We start from the raw sequence: 22,017 nt of genomic DNA, 5'->3' as shown, positions 1-22,017 counted from the left end.
GGGACTCAGAGACCCTTATGCTCCGTTGTTCATACAGACAGCGCTTGCCAAAGTCTTTCAGTCTCTAATTTTTACCTTTGTGAACATGGAAATAATACTATGCAGTTTACTGATCAACAGTTAGTCATCTCAGAAACCCTTCATAAGCATGATGTGTTAGTGTTAATATCTTTCTGAAAATATTGCCAAGTACTTTTCATTTAACACTAGATATGGGTTAAAAAAAAAAAATATATATATATTAGGAAGCTGAATTGAATCTACTACCTAGTATTCTGTCTTGCTCAGGAATCATTGTCTGAAATTTCCTCTCAGGAAATTTGCTAAGATGATCAGTTAGTACTAACCCTCCCACTGTAAAGACATGACCTTTCTCTAGGCTGAATTCTTAGACAGAACACGGTTAAGGTTTCATGCTGCGGAAGTCTTAACAAACTCTCGTAAAGGCCTGCACAAATACTACATGAGCAACATATGCTTTCAGAAGAAATGGAGAAGACACAGCTCAATTTAATACCTGGCATCGCTCTGGCAGTAGAATCACACTAATGATATTTATGCAGACATGTGAGGTATGGCGCGGTCCGTTCAGATGGTTTAGCCAGCACAAAATACTCATTATCTGTCTATTCAAATATCTGCATTTCATTCACTCCTTTGGCATCTTAGTCCTTTAAGAACTGTAGGAAAGATGAGAAAACTGAACCTCTTAGAATTATAGAAGGTGAAGAAGTAAATTTGAAGAAAAAGTTATTTTAAACAAAAAAAATTAGACAAGAAGTACATACAATCTGGTAGTAAGACATCATAAAGAGGTGAAAAAGGATTAAAAGATCAGCAAGAGGAAGGAAACTAAGTGGGAATTTTAACACCTTAAGTTGGAAAGGAAGCCAGTAAGGCAGAAGTAATATGGAATTTAGGAGTAAGCTATTCATATTTTTAAGTGATACCCTTACTATTTTTTCCCTAGAGAAAACATTAGACTTCAAAGAGCAACAATGCTCAGCAGCAATCCAAAATAGCAAGTTGGAAACAAGCTTTTAGGAAATCACAAGTAGAAAATATAATTAGACCACTACAAATCCATGGTTCACCCGCACCTTGAATACCACTGTCACCTCATCTTAAAATTCACATATACATACTGGAAAAAGTTCAGAGAATGTCAAGAGGATGATGAAATGAATGAATATCTTCTGTATATAAAAAACAACAGAATAGGGTAGGACTCTTCAGCCTGGAAAATAGATGACAAGTAAAAATATGACAGAAATCTATAAAATGATAAATGATGTGAGGAAAGACTCACAGATTGACTGCTCACCAAATCTTCCAGTACAAGAATTGGGGTTCATCAAATGAAAACAGGGGTAGCCAAGTAAACTGAAACAAAAGGAGGTGATTCTTTGTACAACAGGTGCCAGACATATGGAACTGATTGCCAAAGGATGTTATGAATGCAAGAACTCCAGAGGGGTCTGAGGTAAGGATGGAAAAGTATTTGGAATATGGATTCATCAACAGTATGAAAAGTGCAAAACACATCAGGATAAGGAAATCCCATGAGCTGAAAAAGTGTGGGATGTAAAATACAGGTCTAATATCCAAGCTATTTTAAAATCCTTTTTCATGCACTGCTTTAGTTACTAAAAAAGAATATTATAAAAATACTGCATATTCCTCTGTAGGTATAACTTCTTTTTTTAATTTGGTTAAGTCTGCATAGTAAATGTAATGCTGAAAGTAAATTGACATTGTTGAAGTAAATGACCAAGTCCTTTAACACTGATTAGTCATTTAAAAGGTGCATTTGGGCTGTGCTACTCAAAAATGTTTAAGTAGCAGATGTACAACTATATTACCTCCTTAACAATAATCTGATAGTCACTATCAATATAGTCATATCAATTATCTGACAGTCATATCGATTGCTTCACAAATGCAACTTGCTGAACAGAAACAAGCAACACCCAGGGTTGTGTTTGATCCGAAGCATCTAGACAACCGTTTTGGAAATTTGGTACACTTGGCATACTGCAATTAGGTGGTATTCTCATTTCTAGAATCAGATTACTTTTCTTCAAATATAGGGCTAATACCTTTAAATTTTTTGATCTTTAAATGTCAAGGTAGATCATTCTTAGCAACTGAAAATAACATATCAAAAGCATCTCACGCAGGAGGGTCAGAGATTGTTTGTCTTATTCAGTACAAGGAAATATTTACTGAATCCTGAAATTTCACCTCTCCATTGCCTTGTTAGGATGATTACAAATATATGGCTTTCTTCATCGGTTACAATTTGTGGCAGAGATACATTTATGGATTTTTTCTCATGATCCTAAGTTAGTATCGCAGCAATGAGCAGGGAGTGATGTTCACAGCATCCTGATCCAGCTAATCTACATCTCAGTTTCATTCTTTTGTGAAATATGAAATACAACAAAACATTGTGATGGAAAGCCAAAAAGCTCACAATTGCACAAGTGTATTTGGTGATGGGGCAGTATGAGATAGATTAAAAAAATGTATATGTAAAAGCTTTCATTAAGTATAGGGATAAATGAATGTTTAACTCATCTCCCCCACTGTCCCCCCAACGACTCTCCATCAGTACTGACATTGTTATTATTTTCAACTGTCTTGGGTAGGAGTCAAAAACATCTAGGAAGGGTTTCAACATTGGTGTCCTCTTCATCTGGTCTCTACAGCAAGGTTAACAGCAAGCGCAGACTACATAACCAGGAAGTAGAAACTAGATAGCAATATTACCCCGAGCAAGAACTTCAAGAGAACTTGCATCTGATAATTCTGGCAACGGGCAACTGGGATTGAAAGAGACCAGTGTTATCTCTGTGTCCTGCCTAGAGATTTTTCCATTGGCTACAGCCACGCACTCACACAGACAAACATCTTTGAAGGAAAAGTATTCCTCATCTACAGCCACTTCAGCTTCTGGTCTCCTAACCCCTCCTTTTCATATTAAATCTGCCTACCAAACTGACAAATAATGCTCAACATTTGTAACTTCTGTGCAACCTAAACTCTACTCAACTGCAAGAATATCCTTTGAGGCAGCATCTTCTGAAGACAGATTCTGGCCACAAAGAGGGAGGGATTTCTTCTCCTTGTAAGTTTACATACCTTCCACACAACAATGATTATAATTTTTGAAAAACAACTTTCTGCCAGAACTCCTCTATGTGATGACACTAATATGGACGAGGGAGTCAATTGGCTATTCCAATTAAGATTTAATAAAGTGGGAATTAAATTCACGCCCTTCCTGTTGTTTTTTATTCTTTCAGAAAGCCTCATTGTAGAGAAACTCAATGTTTCCCAGAATATGAGGGGTTTTTCTTCCTGACTTCTTAGTAAAAGCAAGTGCTTTCCTATCAGATTAATTAAATCTTTCTCCCACTGTCTTCACTGGATTTGACTTTTAATCTTTGCTTGCACAGAGAATTACTTTATATTAAAGAAACAACAAAACAATTATTTTTTACCTAAATATTTTCTCCTAGCTTATACAAAATACTCTAAATCTATGTATGTCTGAAGAATGCTTTTTCTAAGTGTAAATTCCTATTTTATTTCCTGTCAAACTACAGGTCTGGTAAAATATGTCATTTTCTATGAAAAGATATACATTTTCCTAACATGTTATAATGATCAGCTGGTGCACCTGAAGTCTTCAGCTTTGAAACAACTGCAAGAGGAAAGATTCCCATTTATCAAAATACAAATACTATGCACGCTAGTTCAAACATGCATTTACTAAAGGAAATCTTCATACAACTCACAGAAGAAAAAAAAAATTGCCACATTGAAAGTTAATGTCCAGAGCCTTACATCCACCCAGTCATCAAGGTAAAGAAGCTGTGACACAAATTGTAGTCTTGCGGAAGAAGAAAGATTTCAATAGAAAAGGTACAAACTAGATGTAAACTTCACAGGCTCCTGTGCCAGGGAAATGAAGCAAAAATCACCATGGTAACCCACTAATATTTAGTTCTCAACCTAATGATCATCCGAGGAAATAGAGATAAAAAGAAATACCAATCTGATATGGTGTTTAAGTAAAGATGAAAATGTCACAAAATGGGCATTCTTCTTTACCTGAAAATAGCAGCCTCATCCCACCAGTTATTAACCCTTACATAAACAACTCTTTCTCAGTTAGTGCCAAAAAAAATTATCATTGAAGCAAGAAACATCAATTCAGTACAAGTTAATGAGTAACTCATTACTATAACTCTCTTTCAGATCTTCTTCTGGCTTGGGGACACTGAGACAGTGGAACTTGCTTTTTCATTTTGAAATACTAATTTGGGAAACTTTAGCATTTACATTTATTGATGGCATATCAGAAGCATAAATGCTAAAAGTCTGCCTTGGTGATATAGAGACATTCTGGTCTCCCTATGATTTTTTCAGGTATCACTGATCTTAGACAGTATGGAAACTGCAATGCTAACAGTCTTCCTCCATTCAAGCCTACACTTTTAAAGACATTTCCTGATTTGAGAATTTGTTCATTCAGAAGCTATCATTATGCAATTTCCCATTAATTCATGAAAATATTCAATAAAATTATTTTATGCAAATCTGGTCTAAAGATTGTTTATTCACATTTGACTGAGCAAACTTAAACTTGTGCTAGTTACACTGACCTGACGATAAATCACATGGGGTTTTTGGTTTTTTGTTGTCTTTTTGTTGTTGCTGTTCTAGTTGTTGTTGGTTTTAATTCTGACATTGGCCAAGAGAATATTACTGGTGCAAATAGTGACACTATTTAAATGCCAAAAATATTTTGCTTACAATTAACATTTCTGGAAATATTCTAATCAATCAAGTCGCTGGCTAAAATGTTCATTGAAAGTATATATATGAAAAGAATATATTCTGCTTTTTCTAAGATGACAAGTTTTAACTTAAGACACTGCTGTAGATGTAGATCTGGCTTTGCAACTGGCTTGTTGACCTACACTCCTTCTGCACTTCATCACGTTTCCTGAGTGTACACCAGAATGGTGTGCCTAAGTAGCTGACGAGTTTTAAAACAAAGGAAAGGTATTTAATGTATATTTCATAACTCTGTCAGTCTTACAAAATGTCTGTAATATCTGAGACGTAGAACAAAAGTCCTACTCTGGAACAAAACTAAATGATTGCAGATGTAGTACCACTGAAAGACCAGGAGCCAGGCAAATACCACCTACAACACAATTGCAAGTAAATCTGATATTGGCATGAATTGTATTATTTTTCATGTTACACATTTGATGCAATATGAAAAAGAATTAACCTGGGTTAATACTGTATTAATGCTACACATTTCATAATGCAGTCTATAGCTACTCAGATAGATGAAACTAGTGTTTTATGTATAAAAATAATATTGTTAAAAACGTAAGCTGATTAATCCAAGTGGAATGATACTCTTCCACTTACTATAAAAGTTAAGCTTTAGGCTTTCCAGTCAAGATGTTCTCTCTCTATTGGAGCCATATCGCAGATTAATAACTACCTGTGTGAGGCAAGATTAACCTAGGGTGGCTTAAATCGTATGCTTTTCATAGAGTACGCCCATATCTAACACTTCCCCTTTTCCAAGTGGAATGGAACAGATGCATTCCTCCCTTCAAAGTCTTCTTCCCGTATAAAGGAAGTGTTTATCAGGTGCTGGTCATTTACTAGGTTCAGGACAGAACACCAATTACAGCACATCAGGCCAAGTTAAAAATGATTAATTGCACACTTAAGATTGGAACTAAGTTCCACTCAATTCAGCAGGACTTAAGCCAATATTTCAGTCATGGATATATGCCAGTATGCTGAATAAAAGCCCTTTGCTGTTTAACTCAGCCAATGAAGAACACAAGGAGGCACTGGCTTAACCAAGAGGACAGCAGACTACTGGAATCAATATTTGTCTGCAAGAGAATTAGATAATCAAAGAAATTGAACATTGTAAATTAAATTAATTATTGGAATAGTTACTTTGGCATTACATTTTCAGCACAGACATGTTCTCCCAAAGAAACTGTATAAAATTACTTTGCGAATGATAAGCTGCTAACCCGCGTTCTGTTCACCTCTCAGAAAGCACCCAGTTGGAAACATTTTGAAAGTATAGCATATGTGTATGCCCTATTTCTTTTAATATCACTTTATCTGCTCCTGCTAGATTTTACAAGAACAAATACCCATTCAAATGATACAACTACAAACAATACAACTACAAACACAAAGTACTTGCAATGATTTTGTCCTAGATGTGCAACTGATTTCATATCTGATAACTCATATGAGAGTCCTTTAGATCCAAGCTTACATCTCTTTAAAGTGTATCAGCAGGATATTTTCATTGAAAGCTGCATTTTTCTATTTTTGCAGCTGGCATTGGAAATTTCCTCTGAACACAAACAAAATATATGTATCTATATCCAGTACTCAAAAACAATTGTATAAACAATTTTGTCTGTGAATGTTGCTTTGCACGTAGAGGAAAAAAGGAGAGTAAGTTTGTACCTCTTTATATGGACATAAGCTGTTAAAAAAGTGGAATAGAAGAAATTAACAGAAGGATAAATATTGAGGCTAAAATTTCACAGAACATCATTAGACATCAAAGAATCTGTAAATAAATAAATACTTCAGATCTAGTGCACATTCAAGTCACATTATTTTCTTGAATTACCAAGTTGTGTGCAAAGCAAGTGTTGGAAAAATACCTGAAAAAAATATGCAGTTGTTGGAAATTGGTACACATGGCTTTCCCTCTCTTCATTTTAAGTGGCTGAAAATACTGCATTTTCAGCTACAGTTGTTCAATCTGCCTTGTTCTTTCAAACTCAGATCCTCATTGTCACCTCCACCACATCTTCCCTGTGCCCTCAGTTAAAACAAATGACTGGTCCATGAGTCAGGTGCCTGGACTCACGATGTAACAGCAGAGGCCTCTGGCAGGAGAATAATGAAGGGGCAGGGGCAAAGGGTCAGTTACAAGCTCTTAAATGCAATAAATTAAACTCTGAGTAAAATCATTACCATTTAACATCCCATCTTATACACCGAGACTGAAAATGCAACTCAAAGTCTTCTAATGACTTCACTGGGTCCATGATTTTTCCCAGCATTCTCACCTTTCTTCACAAGTGACACGAGAACATATTTCAAGGACCTAAGGTTGTCGGAAAGTACTAGTGCCTAGTTGTATCTAACAAGTCTTTTACCTCTTGGTTTACTTTGTGGCATATGGTCATCAGAGTGTGCCTTCTATGCATTTATATAGGACCACGTAACATGAGTTTTTCAAAATTGCAAATAGACTACCTCCCCATTTTTCAAGCATATCAAAACACTCCCTGTCTACTCAAGGCAGATATTTGCTAATTAAGCAAAGCTGGTTTTTTTCTGTCAGGTTACAGTGCATGGAATAACATCTGATCTTACCTCTCCATTTTCCAGAGGATGGATTTTGGAATAATAAGAAGTGCATATGACTTCATCATCTTTTATATAGGATGGAGTTCCAGGACGGGGATGAATGTTGTAGCGCGTCAGGCACTCACTATCTGTGATAGCATAATACTGCCATGGCTGATAGTCCACACCATCCAGCGAACGCTCTAATATCCAGTTCCCAGGTCGAGGCGAGTTAGCTGCTTTCACAATAACATACGCAATCTGGAAAATCTGAAAAATAGATGGATTTTTAAAATATATGTAAATACATGATTATAAATTCATTGCAATTTTTTAATAGCTACCAGACTAAGAACAGTAAATATGATAATGTTTGATTTTTTTTCCCTAAAAATACAATGTGACCATAGATTCCATTGAAACTCTTTAACTACAGAAATAAATTCTCCATTAACATTTCTGAAAAAAGATTATTGCATTAGGCCAAAGAGACTTTGAAAGTAGAATTAAAAAGCACTCTAAATTCCACTTAACTTAGTAGGCAATTGCTAAGCTGCAGTTTCAGCCAAATGTTTGCAAAGTTTGTTTTCAAGTATTTTCAATTTGTAGAAGTGGTTTTATTTCTATATGTATATTTATAGACACGCATTTTCTGCAACAGTTAAGAGTTGCCAAACTCTGTTACAACTTTATAGCTGTTAAGAAAAAACATAGGTTTAAGCTATTGAAAGGTAATCACATCATACTGAAATCATTCTATAAAACATTCTTGCTTCAATCACATGACTCGGCACTGTGGCCATAAATAAGCTTTATAGGACGGAGACACATCAAATATCACTATAAACAGAATGTAAGCATGTAATCAATGCTCATTATGGTCCATTTGACCTGCCTATTCAATTGATTTATCAAGGTTTATTTCTGTTTACAGGCTTGCTGGAACGCAAGCCACAGACAATACATTTGCAATTTGCAGAAAGATATACATTAGTGACGTGGGTTTGGTTTGTTTTTTTTAAACCTAGTAACATCTAGATGCTACAGAGGTAGAACTGAAGCTAAGGAAAGGAAACAGCTGATTTCCATGAGAAAAGCAGAACATATAGGAAGTTAATATTTTTAAGATGCAGTGCTGTGAGTCTGTACATGAGGATGTCAGAGGGTATCATGGAGGAAACAGTGCTGATTTAATACTTAATGTTTTCTGTATTGGATAGTCATTGTAAAGAAGCTGCAAAATTCAGACTTAGTCCACACAAAATCTTAGACAATCAGTAGTGCTGGTCAAAGAAGATCCTACAGTAATCAATGAAAGAAACAGTAAGACTCAAATTGTTTTTTTAATAACCACCATTATTATTATAAAATAGAAATGACATTAAGTGGCAGAGTAATGCCAATACTACCCTACATTTGATGATGGAGGCAAAGAAAATTTTGTCTCCAATTACCATTCCTGCCTTCTGTGTAGATGCTCAGGACATGGTAAGACCCACAATAGCTTCAGTCAGGAAGTCAAATCGCTAACAACCAAAGTTTTTCAGTGGGAATAAGGAGTGAGGTTGTATTTATTTCAACCTGAAAAACATGTGCGTAATTGGATATTCGTGGAGGATTATCTCAAGTTATCAATATTTTTCTTCAATGGCATAAAATAAAATCTCCAGAGACAAGGAGAAACCTGTGCTTCATTCCATTGTTTCAACAGGAATCACACAAACACTTGCTCCCTGTGTCACAAATGCCCTTTCCTCTCTTAAACTCATTTATAGATATATTTCATTGTGGCTACAAATAACTAAAACTGTAACTATGCAAAACATTCTCTTTCAAGTCTCTATTCACGAGTGGAACTGAGGGACTATTTTATATAAACCAAAATTATTTCCTGGGCAGAGAAACAGAGTTGGAACTACAGACCAGAATTTTTGAATGTTGGTAGGCTGCTAATGCTAACTGCAGTCCAGGGAAGTTGAGCGAGTGCATGCATCAAAAACATGCCCTGATTGATATTATTCCTCATCCTCCTCACTAAGGCTTGGCTGAAGAAGGTACAGGATGCTAATCCATGCTTCTTAGAAACACGTTTTCTTCGGGGGACAGCTAGGCTCGTAGAGCTTTAGCATGAATCAGGAAGACGGTTGTCCCATCTTAGAGAGCTACACTAGTCACTACCAGCTTATCACCGTGCTATGACACAGACAACAAATAATATATTCCATGCTTTAATGTGTTTTCTAAACAAGTTGACAAAAACAGCTAGTGCAGAAAAAACAAACTAAAATTAATGGCAGCTGTATGATGATTCTCAAAGCAAGTCAACGTCATGGAAGCAAAACTGATTTTCCAACCAATTGGAAAACTGTCTTTCTCCAGGTACAAGAGTAACCCCACTTTTATTGTGGAGTTGCTTAGCAAATGGCATGCTGGTTAGTACAATACAACCAGCAAGAGCTCAGTGGCATGAGACTACTAATACCAATAAAGCCTAATGTATCACTGAGTTTTGCTGTATTTGTTTCCACAATCAAAAAAAAGTGAACTTGCTCAGCTTTCTGGAGCCAAGTTTTCTAGGAAATTGTAACACTGAGGTTCTAGTCCCCCAGGGTGATTGATGGAGCATGCCTGGTTTACTTTTCAAATACCATCAATAAGCTAGCACATGTCAATTGATGTAATAATTGTACAATCTTAAAGCACATCTGGTTTTGTACAAGTCCAATAGAATGTAACCCGGAGACCAAAGTTTGCTGAATCAAATGTGAAAACGGAGCAAACCAAGCTGCCTAGTAGCATGTAATAGTCCATTACCGCAGCTGCCAAAGTGCAGCTGGCCCTTTTTTCTACTTGCTCTGCTCGTATGACCATAGTGCAATTATGGGAGTGGGAGGGAAATAGTCTAAATAGTCCTTTAAGCCTTTCCCAAATTATAGACAACATAATCCAAAAGATGAGAAACAAAATGAGTCTTGGGTCTCATTTTCACTGGTAATTGTCTCGGCAGTGAGATCTGCGAAGCACATATTGTGAGGAACAGTTCGATAAGTTATAGCACTGTATCTTCTTATGAATGCCTCATAAGACATAGAAAAGTGCATCCTACTATACAGGATAATTTGCTACACTAATATTATTCAGATAGAGCTGAAGTGAATCATTAATCTGCATAGGGTTAGCTAGTGAAGCAGGAAATCTCATTGTGCCTGACTCCCACCTGCGCTTCTATTTAAAAAATAAATCCTTCAGTTAGAAACCGTTCATGTAAGTCAGAATATCATCAGAGAAAAAATATAGCACCACAAAATTCTACAGAAGCATTTCCTTTTCATTTTCCCAACAGAAGAATATAATAGCTCTAATGGAGGCTTCCATGAGCAATCTGGTGTAAAATCTGTATCTGCTTATTTACCGTAATTATATTATGTTGTTGATTATTATTCCAGTTCAGTGGTCAAGTAAACATTTTATTGAGAAGATTGCAGAATTTGGTCCAGGGTTTGTTTTCTTACAGGCTGGCATAAATACTGTTAAAACCTGTGGCCTTAAACATCCCATAGATTTATTTAACAAGTCATTTAGAAGTGCTGTTAGGAACAGCAACGCATTGCATACACCCCTTGTCCCAGTACGAAATCCATCCAGATGAGTCAACTGAGAAAGCTATCTCAGAACGCCCTGCAGATTAACGGGGCTTACTGGCTACAGGGGGGTATGACTCATTAAGAGAAGCAGAGGAAAAAACATTTTTGGAGTATGTAAAACTTATTACGGGATGTATTAAGGGGATTGTGTAAATGGGTGGGACTTTCTTTGGAACATTTAGGGGAGGGACCAGAGGTGGGGAAAGGGAAGGTTCAAGCTGGACCAGAGAGGAACAAGCATAAGATAGAGGGAAAAGGAGATAAAGGGAACCAGTTGACTGTAAATAGCTAGCTGGGCAGCATGTTTGTCCTCACCTCGATCACTGAAGTTTGTCCTATTTTCTCATTCAATCCTATTTCTAAGTATCTTCCATTTAGGTGTGGTCTCTTCTTTGAGTGGGCATATGTGGAACAACAGTTAACTTCAAGCTCAACTAGGCAGCAAGCAGAAGAGGTCTGAGTACCAGCAATTAGCGTAGGGCTGCAAATCTCCAAGGCTCTTCTGTTTGGGTGCCAGCAACTGGGACACCAGTGATATCTGGGGCCAGCTAGTGGACAGATTATCTAAGGCCAGCTACTGAAGTGTTGCATGTTGTGTATGCAGCCATAGATGCACGTACACACACACACACACACACACGCCCCTAGCAGATTTCAGTCCTGGTCACCTGGAGAGGAAGAAAGGGTGAGGCAGCCTGCGCTCTGTTTGTGTGAGTGCTGTGTGTTCATGTTGGTGTTGACAGGGCACTGTGGTCTACTTATGTTGGTCTGTGCAGCCGTGTGTGTGTTTCACTCTCTCAGAAATACCAGCTCTGCCTTGCTACAGTCTGAATGTGAAGCCAGGGCCACAGCAGCCTTGCATCCATCGGGCTACCAGATTGAGTAATTTCTAGTACCTGGGGTGACCAACAATCAGGAATCACAGATCTAAACAAATCCCCAATGCAAAGCAGTATCACTTGATCATCAACTTCCATCTTTACACTCATGTATACAAACGACTGTTAAATATGCAGGACATCACACATCTCAAATTAAATATCACATTTGCACTATTTTTCCTTTTGGAATAGCCTCTCCTACAGGCTTAAGCCATGAAACAGACCAAATCCAGCTACTGCTCCTAATGAGCTAATGCAGAGGTTTTGTGAGTTTGAGAAACAGCTCCTCTTGTTCTCAGAGGCCAATATAAATTCCTTATGATTCTATGTGGTCAACCATATTTCAATTCACATATGTTGTTATGGATTATTGTTTGTGTCTATTATTTATGAAAGAGAGTAGAAAGATTTGATGCAAGAATTTTCAGCTGGCTATTTAAGAACAACTAACCTTCTCATTTTAGTCTCACATCCAACTCAGAGAAAAAGCCTAATTTAGAAATGAAGTGGTTCTCCAGATTCCTCAAATGACCATCTAGCACATATCTTTTTCTATTGCTGTCCTGAGAGACAGTGGCCAGGGTTTCAAACATTCTGCTCACAGTTAGAAATTCTGTAATTGAAAATGTTGGCATGGGGGGAAAAAAAAATTAAAAAAAGGAAAAAAAAAAAGATGCTTAGCAGGATTCAGCTAATACCAGTTTAGAGAGCTGAACAGCTCCCCACCATGCTGCAGTTTGCCTTCTAATGATAATGTCTCTCCTGTTCATCTGAGCTGCTTCCAAATGAAATGCTGCTACCAGATGGGGAATTTGGGCTGAAGGATGCACACACTTGATTCCAACATAGCTTTTCCCACTGGTTACTAGCTAGCAGGGCATCATCTGTCCCAGAAAAACTGTAGCTACGAATGTCATGCAAAACAAGATGTCCATAGCACTTTGTGGGAAAAGCTGAGAAAGATTTCACCATAGCAAACCTTGAAAAGCTCTAAGGTGGGTGTCTCCAAATCAAGCCAAGTTTCAGTTAGAAATCTTCCATCTTTTCTAATTAGACAAAAATCCACTTATGTACAATGCTCAGTCCCATTCAGTTAATACCTGCAGAACATGCATTTTTAAAAAACAATTTAAAAATACCTCAACCTAGAACAATCTCAGCTTTCTTCCGCCCCTATATAAAACTGCAAGAAAGGCTCGGGTTCCTTTAAGAACATTTTCTTCTCCTTGAGAAAAATAGATCCTTTATTAATACCTCTCAACTTTTGCTCATGTTATAAATAAAAGATGATTATAACTTGTGTCATTTTTAAAAAAAAAATAAAAGCAAAGTCTATTAAAACAATGCACTTTATAAAATGTCAAACTGTAAAACTCTCAAGTTGTCCAGCTGTATCTAAGATACATTAAGCCAAACAGAGGGAGTCAGTACCTGTAAAGTTTCTGGCAATGTCAACTTTGTTCTTTATAATTTTCTCTGTTGGTTTTCTCCATTACCCACCGTGCAGTTGTTTGTGAAGGCCTCAAAAAGAATAGCTGCTTTCTGTTCACCATTTTTGCTGCTCATCATTGGCCTAGTGTACACCAGAACTGAGGGCTAAAGTTAGTAATTTCTTTTCACAGTGCTTTCAAATAATAGCAGAAAGCAATTTCTTTTCTCTTTATTTCCTAAGGCTAATCACTTCTTTCCATGGAGAAGAAGTATGGTGAGGAAAGGAAAATTGATGGAAATGCCAATATTCAAACCTTCTTCAAACCTAGACAACAGGAGAGAAGAACAGAAGAGGTGGTTCTTCCATTTTGGTACTAAACCACAAATATGCATTTTTTTTTCCCCCTTGATCCAAGTACTGATGCTCAGTCTGGGTCCAGTAGTGTTGAGACTACCCAGGGTAAAGTGTTCTCATTTCCTTCAGTGAGGTTTCCCTGCCGTGTCCCCTCCTCAGCTGCATTTCAGAATGAACTGTCTGTTCCTCTAGCTTGAGAAGAAAATAACTATCACAGACTATTTTTAGGCTCCATTTAAAAGTTCTACCATGCACAAACCTTAAAATCTAAACATTTAAAAAGTATTCTCAATCTCCTCACCTATTACAGACTCATACAGACTCATAGTCTTTACATTTTAATTCCAAAATGACAATATTAATTTTAACATAGATAAAACTATTTAGTCAGATATAGGAATAGCACATCAGAATCTGATTTTCCTAGACAATGTTTACTTTTCTTATAGAATCATAGAATGGTTTGGGTTGGAAGGGACCTTTGAATCATCCAGTCCAGCTCTCCTGCCTTAAGTAGGGACATCTTGCACTAGAGACTGACTGCTCGGTAGTTCCCAGGGACCTCTTTATTACCCTTTTTAAAAATAGGTGTGATTGATACTCTCTTTTCTCAAGTCACTGGGGACTTCGCCTGATTTCCATGGCTTTTCAAATATGATGGAGAGTGGCTTAGCAACTACATCAGCCAATTCCCTCAGGACCCTGGGATGTATCTCTTCGAAGTTATTTAGATTTCCTATTTGTACGACAGAGAGCAAGTTCATGCTGCACTAATTTTATCAATATGAAATCAAAGATCTTTTTCAATGTTACAGTTTCTGACTTTTATGCTGAGTGCTAAAAAGTATACAAATAAATACTTGTTATTTGGTAAGGCGACATCTGTCTGTCACCTTGTAGAGAGGGATAGAAACAAACATCCGAAACTGTTGTACTGTTAGCATAGAGCATCTTCTGCATTACCACCATTTAAACCTTTAACATTTCCCTGCTGAAACCTTCACAAGCTTTTACTTTGAGTTCTCTGGAAATGGACATGTTATTCACCATATATAATGTATGATAAGAGGCATCATCTTGAGCACCTGGGATTTTGATTTGATTTTGATTGTAAGCTCTTTGAGGTTAAGATCATTGATCCGAATACGAAATAGGCATGTACTAATTTATACCCATTCCCTGAACATGACACAATGTTCTCTCCATCTCAGTCTGGAAATATTGTGCAATACAAACAACTTGAACAATGAAAACATGAATAAAGTACTAACTTAAGTGTTCAAATAAAACAATGGAGACTTTTTTCCAAAATATTTTCAGCCTCTTTTTTGTTTCTTTTCTTCCCTTTCTCTTCATATACACCACGCTTCATTTCTTTAGCTAAACATAATAGTGGTTAAAAAGGCTTGAAAACATATTCTGGCAGTGTTTCTAAGCTGTCTTATGTCACTAAACTTTGGAAATTTCAAAAACATACACAAGGAAAGAAGAAAATTGAAAAGAAACGAGATTCTGAATCTGATTTCCAGATCAAAAAAGTGTATGCACGTTCAGTTTTCATTTTTGCTTTTAGTTCTTAATACTTTTTAAATTATCCTGAGAACTGCTTTAGATGTGGATATGTCACTGTATGGCATAGCAGGGGATACATGGAATATAAAAAGTAAATTACAAGATGAGTAATTTTATGTTTCCATCTCATAGCTCCCTTTTACAATCAGAATTTACTTATGACTAGTTAGAAGACATAACACATTAGGAGTCACAACCAAGCAAAAGGTTTATCTTCACCATGAAGTTGTATGTTCTGCAGAAGAACAGACCAAGTCTCTGGTTCACCATGTTTTGTAGCTAGAGGGATCCAATACATACCCTTCTCTAAGTTTCTTCAGTCACTCAGTCCACATGAGTCCAAATCAAACAAAAAGAGCTACATTAATGATGGTTTTTACTGACTGTCTAAACTTTATCACTGATAACTGAGTCTCTAAGTGCTTCCACAGAGCATGTGACCTGCTGCACATGGACTTCATGGAACACAGAGAGAGAACAGGTTTGCCATCAATAGATTTGATGAAAGGAATATATATATTATTTTTTTCATTCTTCATTGTTCAGAACAAAGGATGATTTTATGTAGCCCCAAGGCCTATTTAAACATTTAATTTATTACCATTAGTAGTTTTTCCTAGAGTGGTTTTAGATCCACCAACAAATCAAGACCATTGCACAGCTGAGGAAAAACTCTTGGCAAGTCAAGATTCAACAGTCTTGACCAAGCTCTGAACTACTGTGCACATCAGAGTAGCAGTATTTTACCCTGTGTCATATACTGATATCTGAGCACTTTTACATCCTGCTAGCTTAAACAAAAGGCAATTAAAAACAATCTTAAGCATTTTTCATCAAATCATTGTATAAATACTGGCATAACGCTACAAAGCACTACATGACATTCATACGACAAGGTACTTTCTTGCTATTAGGAGTTGCTCCTACTCCCCTAAATCTTAACTTACACATAAAAACTTACAAAAAACAAATTAGTCAATTAATAACCTATCTCTTAACACATATTCAGCTGCCTTTATGTTACCACAGTTTTCATCATGTGTACTACAGAACCTTGTTGCCCATCTTGTAGCATAGACCTAACATTTCAGTAATTGTTTTGTGATAAACGGCTAGCACAACAGAAGCACTATTTCATGACCACCACTGTCAGCTGCAAAGCTTGTTTTTTCAAGTTAGCTTTTATTCATCATAAACTATTCAATGACAAGATATTTCTCCAGTAAGGAGAGCAAAATCTGTCCAAGACTCCTATGACCCCATTTGTTGTCATGCCACCATTCTCCCAGGCTCTGTGACTTTCTTTAGAACCAGAACTTTCTTTAGAATCAGAACTTTCTTTAGAACCAGAACTATTTGTACCAATAGTACAAAATCAGAAGAAAACCTCATATTCATGTCAAAACATATGTGCCTCTCCGGATTCAAAGGCTATAGTAGAGTATTTAGGACCTATATCCTGAAACTATTTACCTGAAGGATGGAAAGGTGAATAGCTCTCTTGGTTAAAGCCAAAATTAGAAAAGAAAAAGTGGTATCTACATTTATTTTAGTCATCCAGGGAAAATATAAGGCAAGTAACCTCAGAAAGAAAAGCTATAAATTCTCAAAACTTTTTTTAATCCTTGTCAGCTGAAAGGATTTGCTTACTTAGAAATCTTTCTGACTAACCACAAAGCAATAAAGTTATGGTCTGATTTAGTGGGGAGCATAAAAAAAAATGGGCAAAATAATCCTGTGGATATTTATTGTTAATACAACTATTCAACCTAGCTGGCAGCACTTTATGGTGGGTATTACAACTGATCTTTCAGGATGATAATGTCTTCTTAGCATTTCAGAATGCATTGAAGAGTACTCCCTCCATGTATTATTGCACCACTCATGAAAAACTTTCTTTTTTAATGCTGCAGGAAAGTCAGCTTGAGTAACTTCACTAACACTTGTTTGGTAGAACATCTAAAAGCTTAATGCAGCAGGCTTTACTGGAGTTACAGCTGGCACAGATGTGCACTCTCGACCCTTAGCTAAGGAAAAAGGTCATTCATTTTTCTTTAGGCTTTTGTCTGAGTGATATCAATGTGGTAAACTGTATTCTGAGACAAGAACTGAGCCCTGGATGACATCTGTTGCCAGCGTGCATACATTCTGCTCAAGCATAGTCTCTCTTTCCCATGAAGAGAAAGCCTGGTGGAAAGCTACACAATACAAAGTATACTTGCTAATAGAATATAAGCCAGGTAGTTCTTAAAAATGTTCACTGTGATGTAAAAATATTTGCTACGGTTCTGTTTGTTTTCACAATTACTAATAATTAGGTTTTCTAGGTGTGTTTGCTATAAATCCTCACTGGTGTATTTATGTGTTGTTTGCTTTCTGGTTTTTCTTTTTGCTTTTTTCAAACCAACTTCAAATCCAATATTTTTGCTTTGGTTAAAAAGCATATCAGAAGGGCAAAGTACACTTTGTTTCATCCTATAGATATCTGATTATCGCATTACCAACAAACTGTGAAACTAAAGAAATGAAGGGAATTACTAAAATGTTCATTCAAGTCTATGAAGGCAATAAAAAAGAAATTTAAAAAAAAAAATCAGTATTATAACTATCATCCAGTTACATCTGTAAAGGCTACCTAGGGAGTTTAATAAAACAGAACAGATCTCGTTCTTTTTTTTATATCAGTTCCACAATCTCATTTTCATGGTTTTAGTTGCATCTTTCTCTGGCTGTCACTTTAACAGTTCATTATCACTCAGGTACCACTGAGCCAGAGAACTGGACTTGGGACTTTTTTTTTGAGAGATAGATAATTAATGTTTCAAATTCTCAAATGTTTGCATTACTTCAAAACAGAATGATTCATGTACAAGAAATACTAAAAACAAATATTCAGGATGACAGCTTTATGTTGCAGGCATGGACTGTAGCCGATAGATCAGTATTTTATACTTTAAAGTTTTACAGTCGGTTGAAGCCAAAGCAGAGTGCCAGCTGCTCCAGAGAGGGGTGGAACTGTTTTCCCCCCACCTCCAGAAATATGTTCCTGCCCCTTCCCCCACGCTGGCATTAAATCCCCGCACAACGAGCCAAATTAGAAAATTGATCTGGCAGAAACCTAACCCCCCAAAAACAAGACAAGATGTAGTTTTCATTATCAAGGTACTGATCTGGTTCGCTGCATGGCAGCACAAGTGCCAGCACCAAAACAAGGGAGACATTCCTGTCTGCCTTCAGCCAGTTTGGGGGATGCAACAGGAAGGAAGAGCAATCATGGACCCGCGGCGTTACAGTCTGAACAGACTTTGCTTCTGTTCACATTTCTTGCTTTAGACAAACAGTTTTGAAGATGGACAAAACACGCTGGCTTTTGTTGGTGAAAAGTCTCAGTTTGGATTAATTTTCATTTCTGTTAAATTAATTTCTTGTTTGGGGATGAAGAGAAGCTTTAAGATTTACCTTTAATGAAACTGTTTTGAAAGTGTCTCAGACATTTGAAGCACATAATTCTTAGTAAAAGAGAAAAAGAAAATATTAACTTGAAACCTAAGCAAAATGTTTGGACATACAGATTTAACATATGAAGACCAACAGGCACTTAATTTTACTAATCTGGTTCTTGTATTCCAAGACTAAACAGTGTCATTAACCTTCTGTTTATTCATTTATCTATTCTGATATTTGATATCAGAAGTTATTCAATAGAAAGCTAGCTGTATTTTTTTTCCACTGGAAAATGTATTTGACAATCCAGAGCAGAGAAAATATAACATGAAAACCAAATATCTCCTAGTGATATACATATTGCTATACTACTGTGCAGATAGCGCGTAAAGACTATTTTAATATGGCTGTGTTGCTCAACAGTCTGATTCTTTAGCCACTGTTCGGTGAACTGTTATTAGTTTAAAATAAAAAAACCCCTATGTATCTCTATTAAAAGAAGAAATGTTGTTGTGAAATATCTTATCATCCAATTTACCTTATATTTCACTGTGGCTATAAGACTGACTTCAGTCAATCCCTAAAGGATTAGTTTAACTGGATGTAATTGTGGGGTTCAACTGTATAGACAAAAACACACACAATGGGTTCATAGAATCATAGAATGGTTTGGGTTGGAAAGGACCTCAAAGCCCATCCAGTTCCAGCCCCCCGCCATGGGCAGGGACACCCTCCACTAGACCACATTGCCCAAAGCCCCATCCAACCTGGCCTTGAACACTTCCAGGGAGGGGGCCTCCACAGCCTCTCTGGGCAACCTGTTCCAGTGCCTCACCACCCTCACAGTAAAGAATTTCTTTCTAATATCCAATCTAAATCGACCCTCCTTCAGCTTAAACCCATTACCCCTTGTCCTGTCACTACACTCCCTGATAAACAGTCCCTCTCCAGCTTTCCTGTAGGCCCCTTCAGGTACTGGAAGGCCGCAATTAGATCTCCCCGGAGCCTTCTCTTCTCCAGGCTGAACAACCCCAACTCTCTCAGCCTGTCCTCATAGGAGAGGTGCTCCAGCCCTCTGATCAGCTTTGTGGCCCTCCTCTGGACTCTCTCCAACAGCTCCATGTCTCTCCTGTACTGGGGCCCCCAGAGCTGGACGCAGTACTCCAGGTGGGGTCTCACGAGAGCAGAGTAGAGGGGTGGAATCACCTCCCTTGACCTGCTGGTCACACCTCTTTTGATGCAGCCTAGGACACGGTTGGCTTTCTGGGCTGCAAGCGCACACTGCGGGCTCATGTGGAGCTTCTCATCAATCAATACCCCCAAGTCCTTCTCCTCGGGGCTGCTTTCAATCCATTCCTTGCCCAGCCTATAGTCGTGCTTGGGATAGCCCAGACCCATGTGCAGGACCTTGCGCTTGGCCTTGTTGAACTTCATGCGGTTTGCACGGGCCCACCTCTCAAGCCTGTCAAGGTCCCACTTGATGGCATCCCTTCCCTCCAGCGTGTCAACCACCAGCTTGGTGTCGTCAGCAAACTTGCTGAGGGTGCACTCAATCCCGCAATCCATGTCGCCGACAAAGATGTTGAACAGTGCCGGTCCTAGTACTGACCCCTGAGGAACACCACTCGTCACCGTTCTCCACTTGGACATTGAGCCGTTGATCACAACTCTTTGAGTGCAATCATCCAGCCAATTCCTTATCCACTTGAGTGGTCCATCCATCAAATCCATGTCTCTCAAATTTAGAGACAAGGATGTCGTGCGGGACAGTGTCCACTAGTTTATTGAAACCAGACAACAGGGAGATGGTTCCAGAATCCAAAAGTCATGCAACAACAACTAAATGGTCAAGACTCAAAAACTTGGTTATTTCTTCTTTAAGAAGAAAATAAATTGGACAGGGATGCAGACTTAGTAAATTCATGGTCTCTGCTGCTTAATTTGCAAAATGACACAGTTCCTAGAATACGTGTTTTCAGATTGGCTTTGGAAGAGATGGTGAAAGACAGGCAATTTTTTTTACTAAAAACACAAAGAAATGGCTAGTGAGAAAGGGCAGCTTTACTTTTGAGATTACAAACGCACTCCAAGCCAGTCCTTCCTATAGCAATCTTTTTGTAACCTCCTCATTCAAACACTAGAAGGGAGAGGGAAGAAGGTCAAAAGTAGGCAGAGAAGTGGTGATGGAAATAAGAATTTAATTGCTCATATAATCTTCCATTAAAACCAGCCATTCTTTGGATTAAACATATTATGAACAGGTAGCCTGTCTCAGTCTGGCCACACATCTGGGCACCATCTTCAGCATGGTTCTGCAAGACAGGACTTGCCACACTTGCCACAAGTCATCCTTGGCTAAGAAACACGCGAGCTCTGCTACTGTGTATCAGTGATGAACTCTCTGAAAGAGAGCTGTGCTCCCTCAAGGGATCTGGCTAATATTATGCACCAAGGGAACTGAGAGCTGAAAATAATGTTTCCTTCAAACTGCTACTAACACAGCACAGTCACAATGGCAAAGAGAAGGAGCAAATGACAAGCAATACTTCCTTTCTTTCCCAACAAAGGTCAGCAATATTGCATTATGACATGGGGGAATACCACCGTTTTGGTGTGTGTAGCATCTGATAGACTTAACATAAAATCTGGACTCTGTTCAGACACAGAGTTTACGAGGGTACATCCACATTAGCTTTTTAGCTTAGATACAGAGCATACTTTTGAGGTGAATCTCCCAACTGTCCCAATTCAGCATGCTTTGGTTCACATCATGAATAGATCGTGGAGCTCACAAACTGGATTCCTCTCAGGTAAGAACTAAGCCAGGAGAACATGCTTAGACATACCTGATTCATTTTAGCTGCTAATGGACATTCAGCCCACGGTCCAGAATAGAGCTAGTCTGAAGTAAATGTCCTGACAAGTGAGCTGAGTCCTCAGCACCAGATAAACACAAGTCCTCTCCCAAGTCTGTCCCCCCTCTCTCCCACCGTGACATGCTTTTGCTGATGCAGGCAAAACTGAAGTATTAATATTCAGATTTTTTCCCTGAGTTGTTTTCAAATTTTACCCAAATGTTCAAATTATAGGTCACGTTTCACATTATGTATAGTAGTCCTCAGCATAGCAGCAGATGTATAAGCACATTGTGCAACCCAAAATTCAAGCTTTAGAATAAAAATAATAATTTTTAAAAATCAAGTATTATAAATCAAGTATTATAAAGCACAGTAACAAAATAATGAATCATAGTCCA

General features: G+C 37.7%; 1 protein-coding gene across 7 annotated transcripts in view; it reads right to left on the bottom strand.

The window, feature by feature from the left end:
• LAMA2 (laminin subunit alpha 2) overlaps positions 1-22,017 on the bottom strand; it is a 379,531-nt gene that overhangs the window by 253,241 nt on the left and 104,273 nt on the right. For all 7 annotated transcript variants that reach the window (XM_054819583.1, XM_054819586.1, XM_054819585.1 and 4 more), the window contains one exon: positions 7,462-7,704. In XM_054819583.1, the coding sequence (XP_054675558.1) occupies positions 7,462-7,704 (243 nt within the window). The remainder of the gene's footprint in view (positions 1-7,461; positions 7,705-22,017) is intronic.

This window comes from Grus americana, chromosome 3, assembly GCF_028858705.1.
Source record: "Grus americana isolate bGruAme1 chromosome 3, bGruAme1.mat, whole genome shotgun sequence".
Taxonomy (NCBI): domain Eukaryota; kingdom Metazoa; phylum Chordata; class Aves; order Gruiformes; family Gruidae; genus Grus; species Grus americana.
Note: the sequence above shows the minus strand (reverse complement) of the source record. Positions and strands in the feature narration are given on the sequence as shown.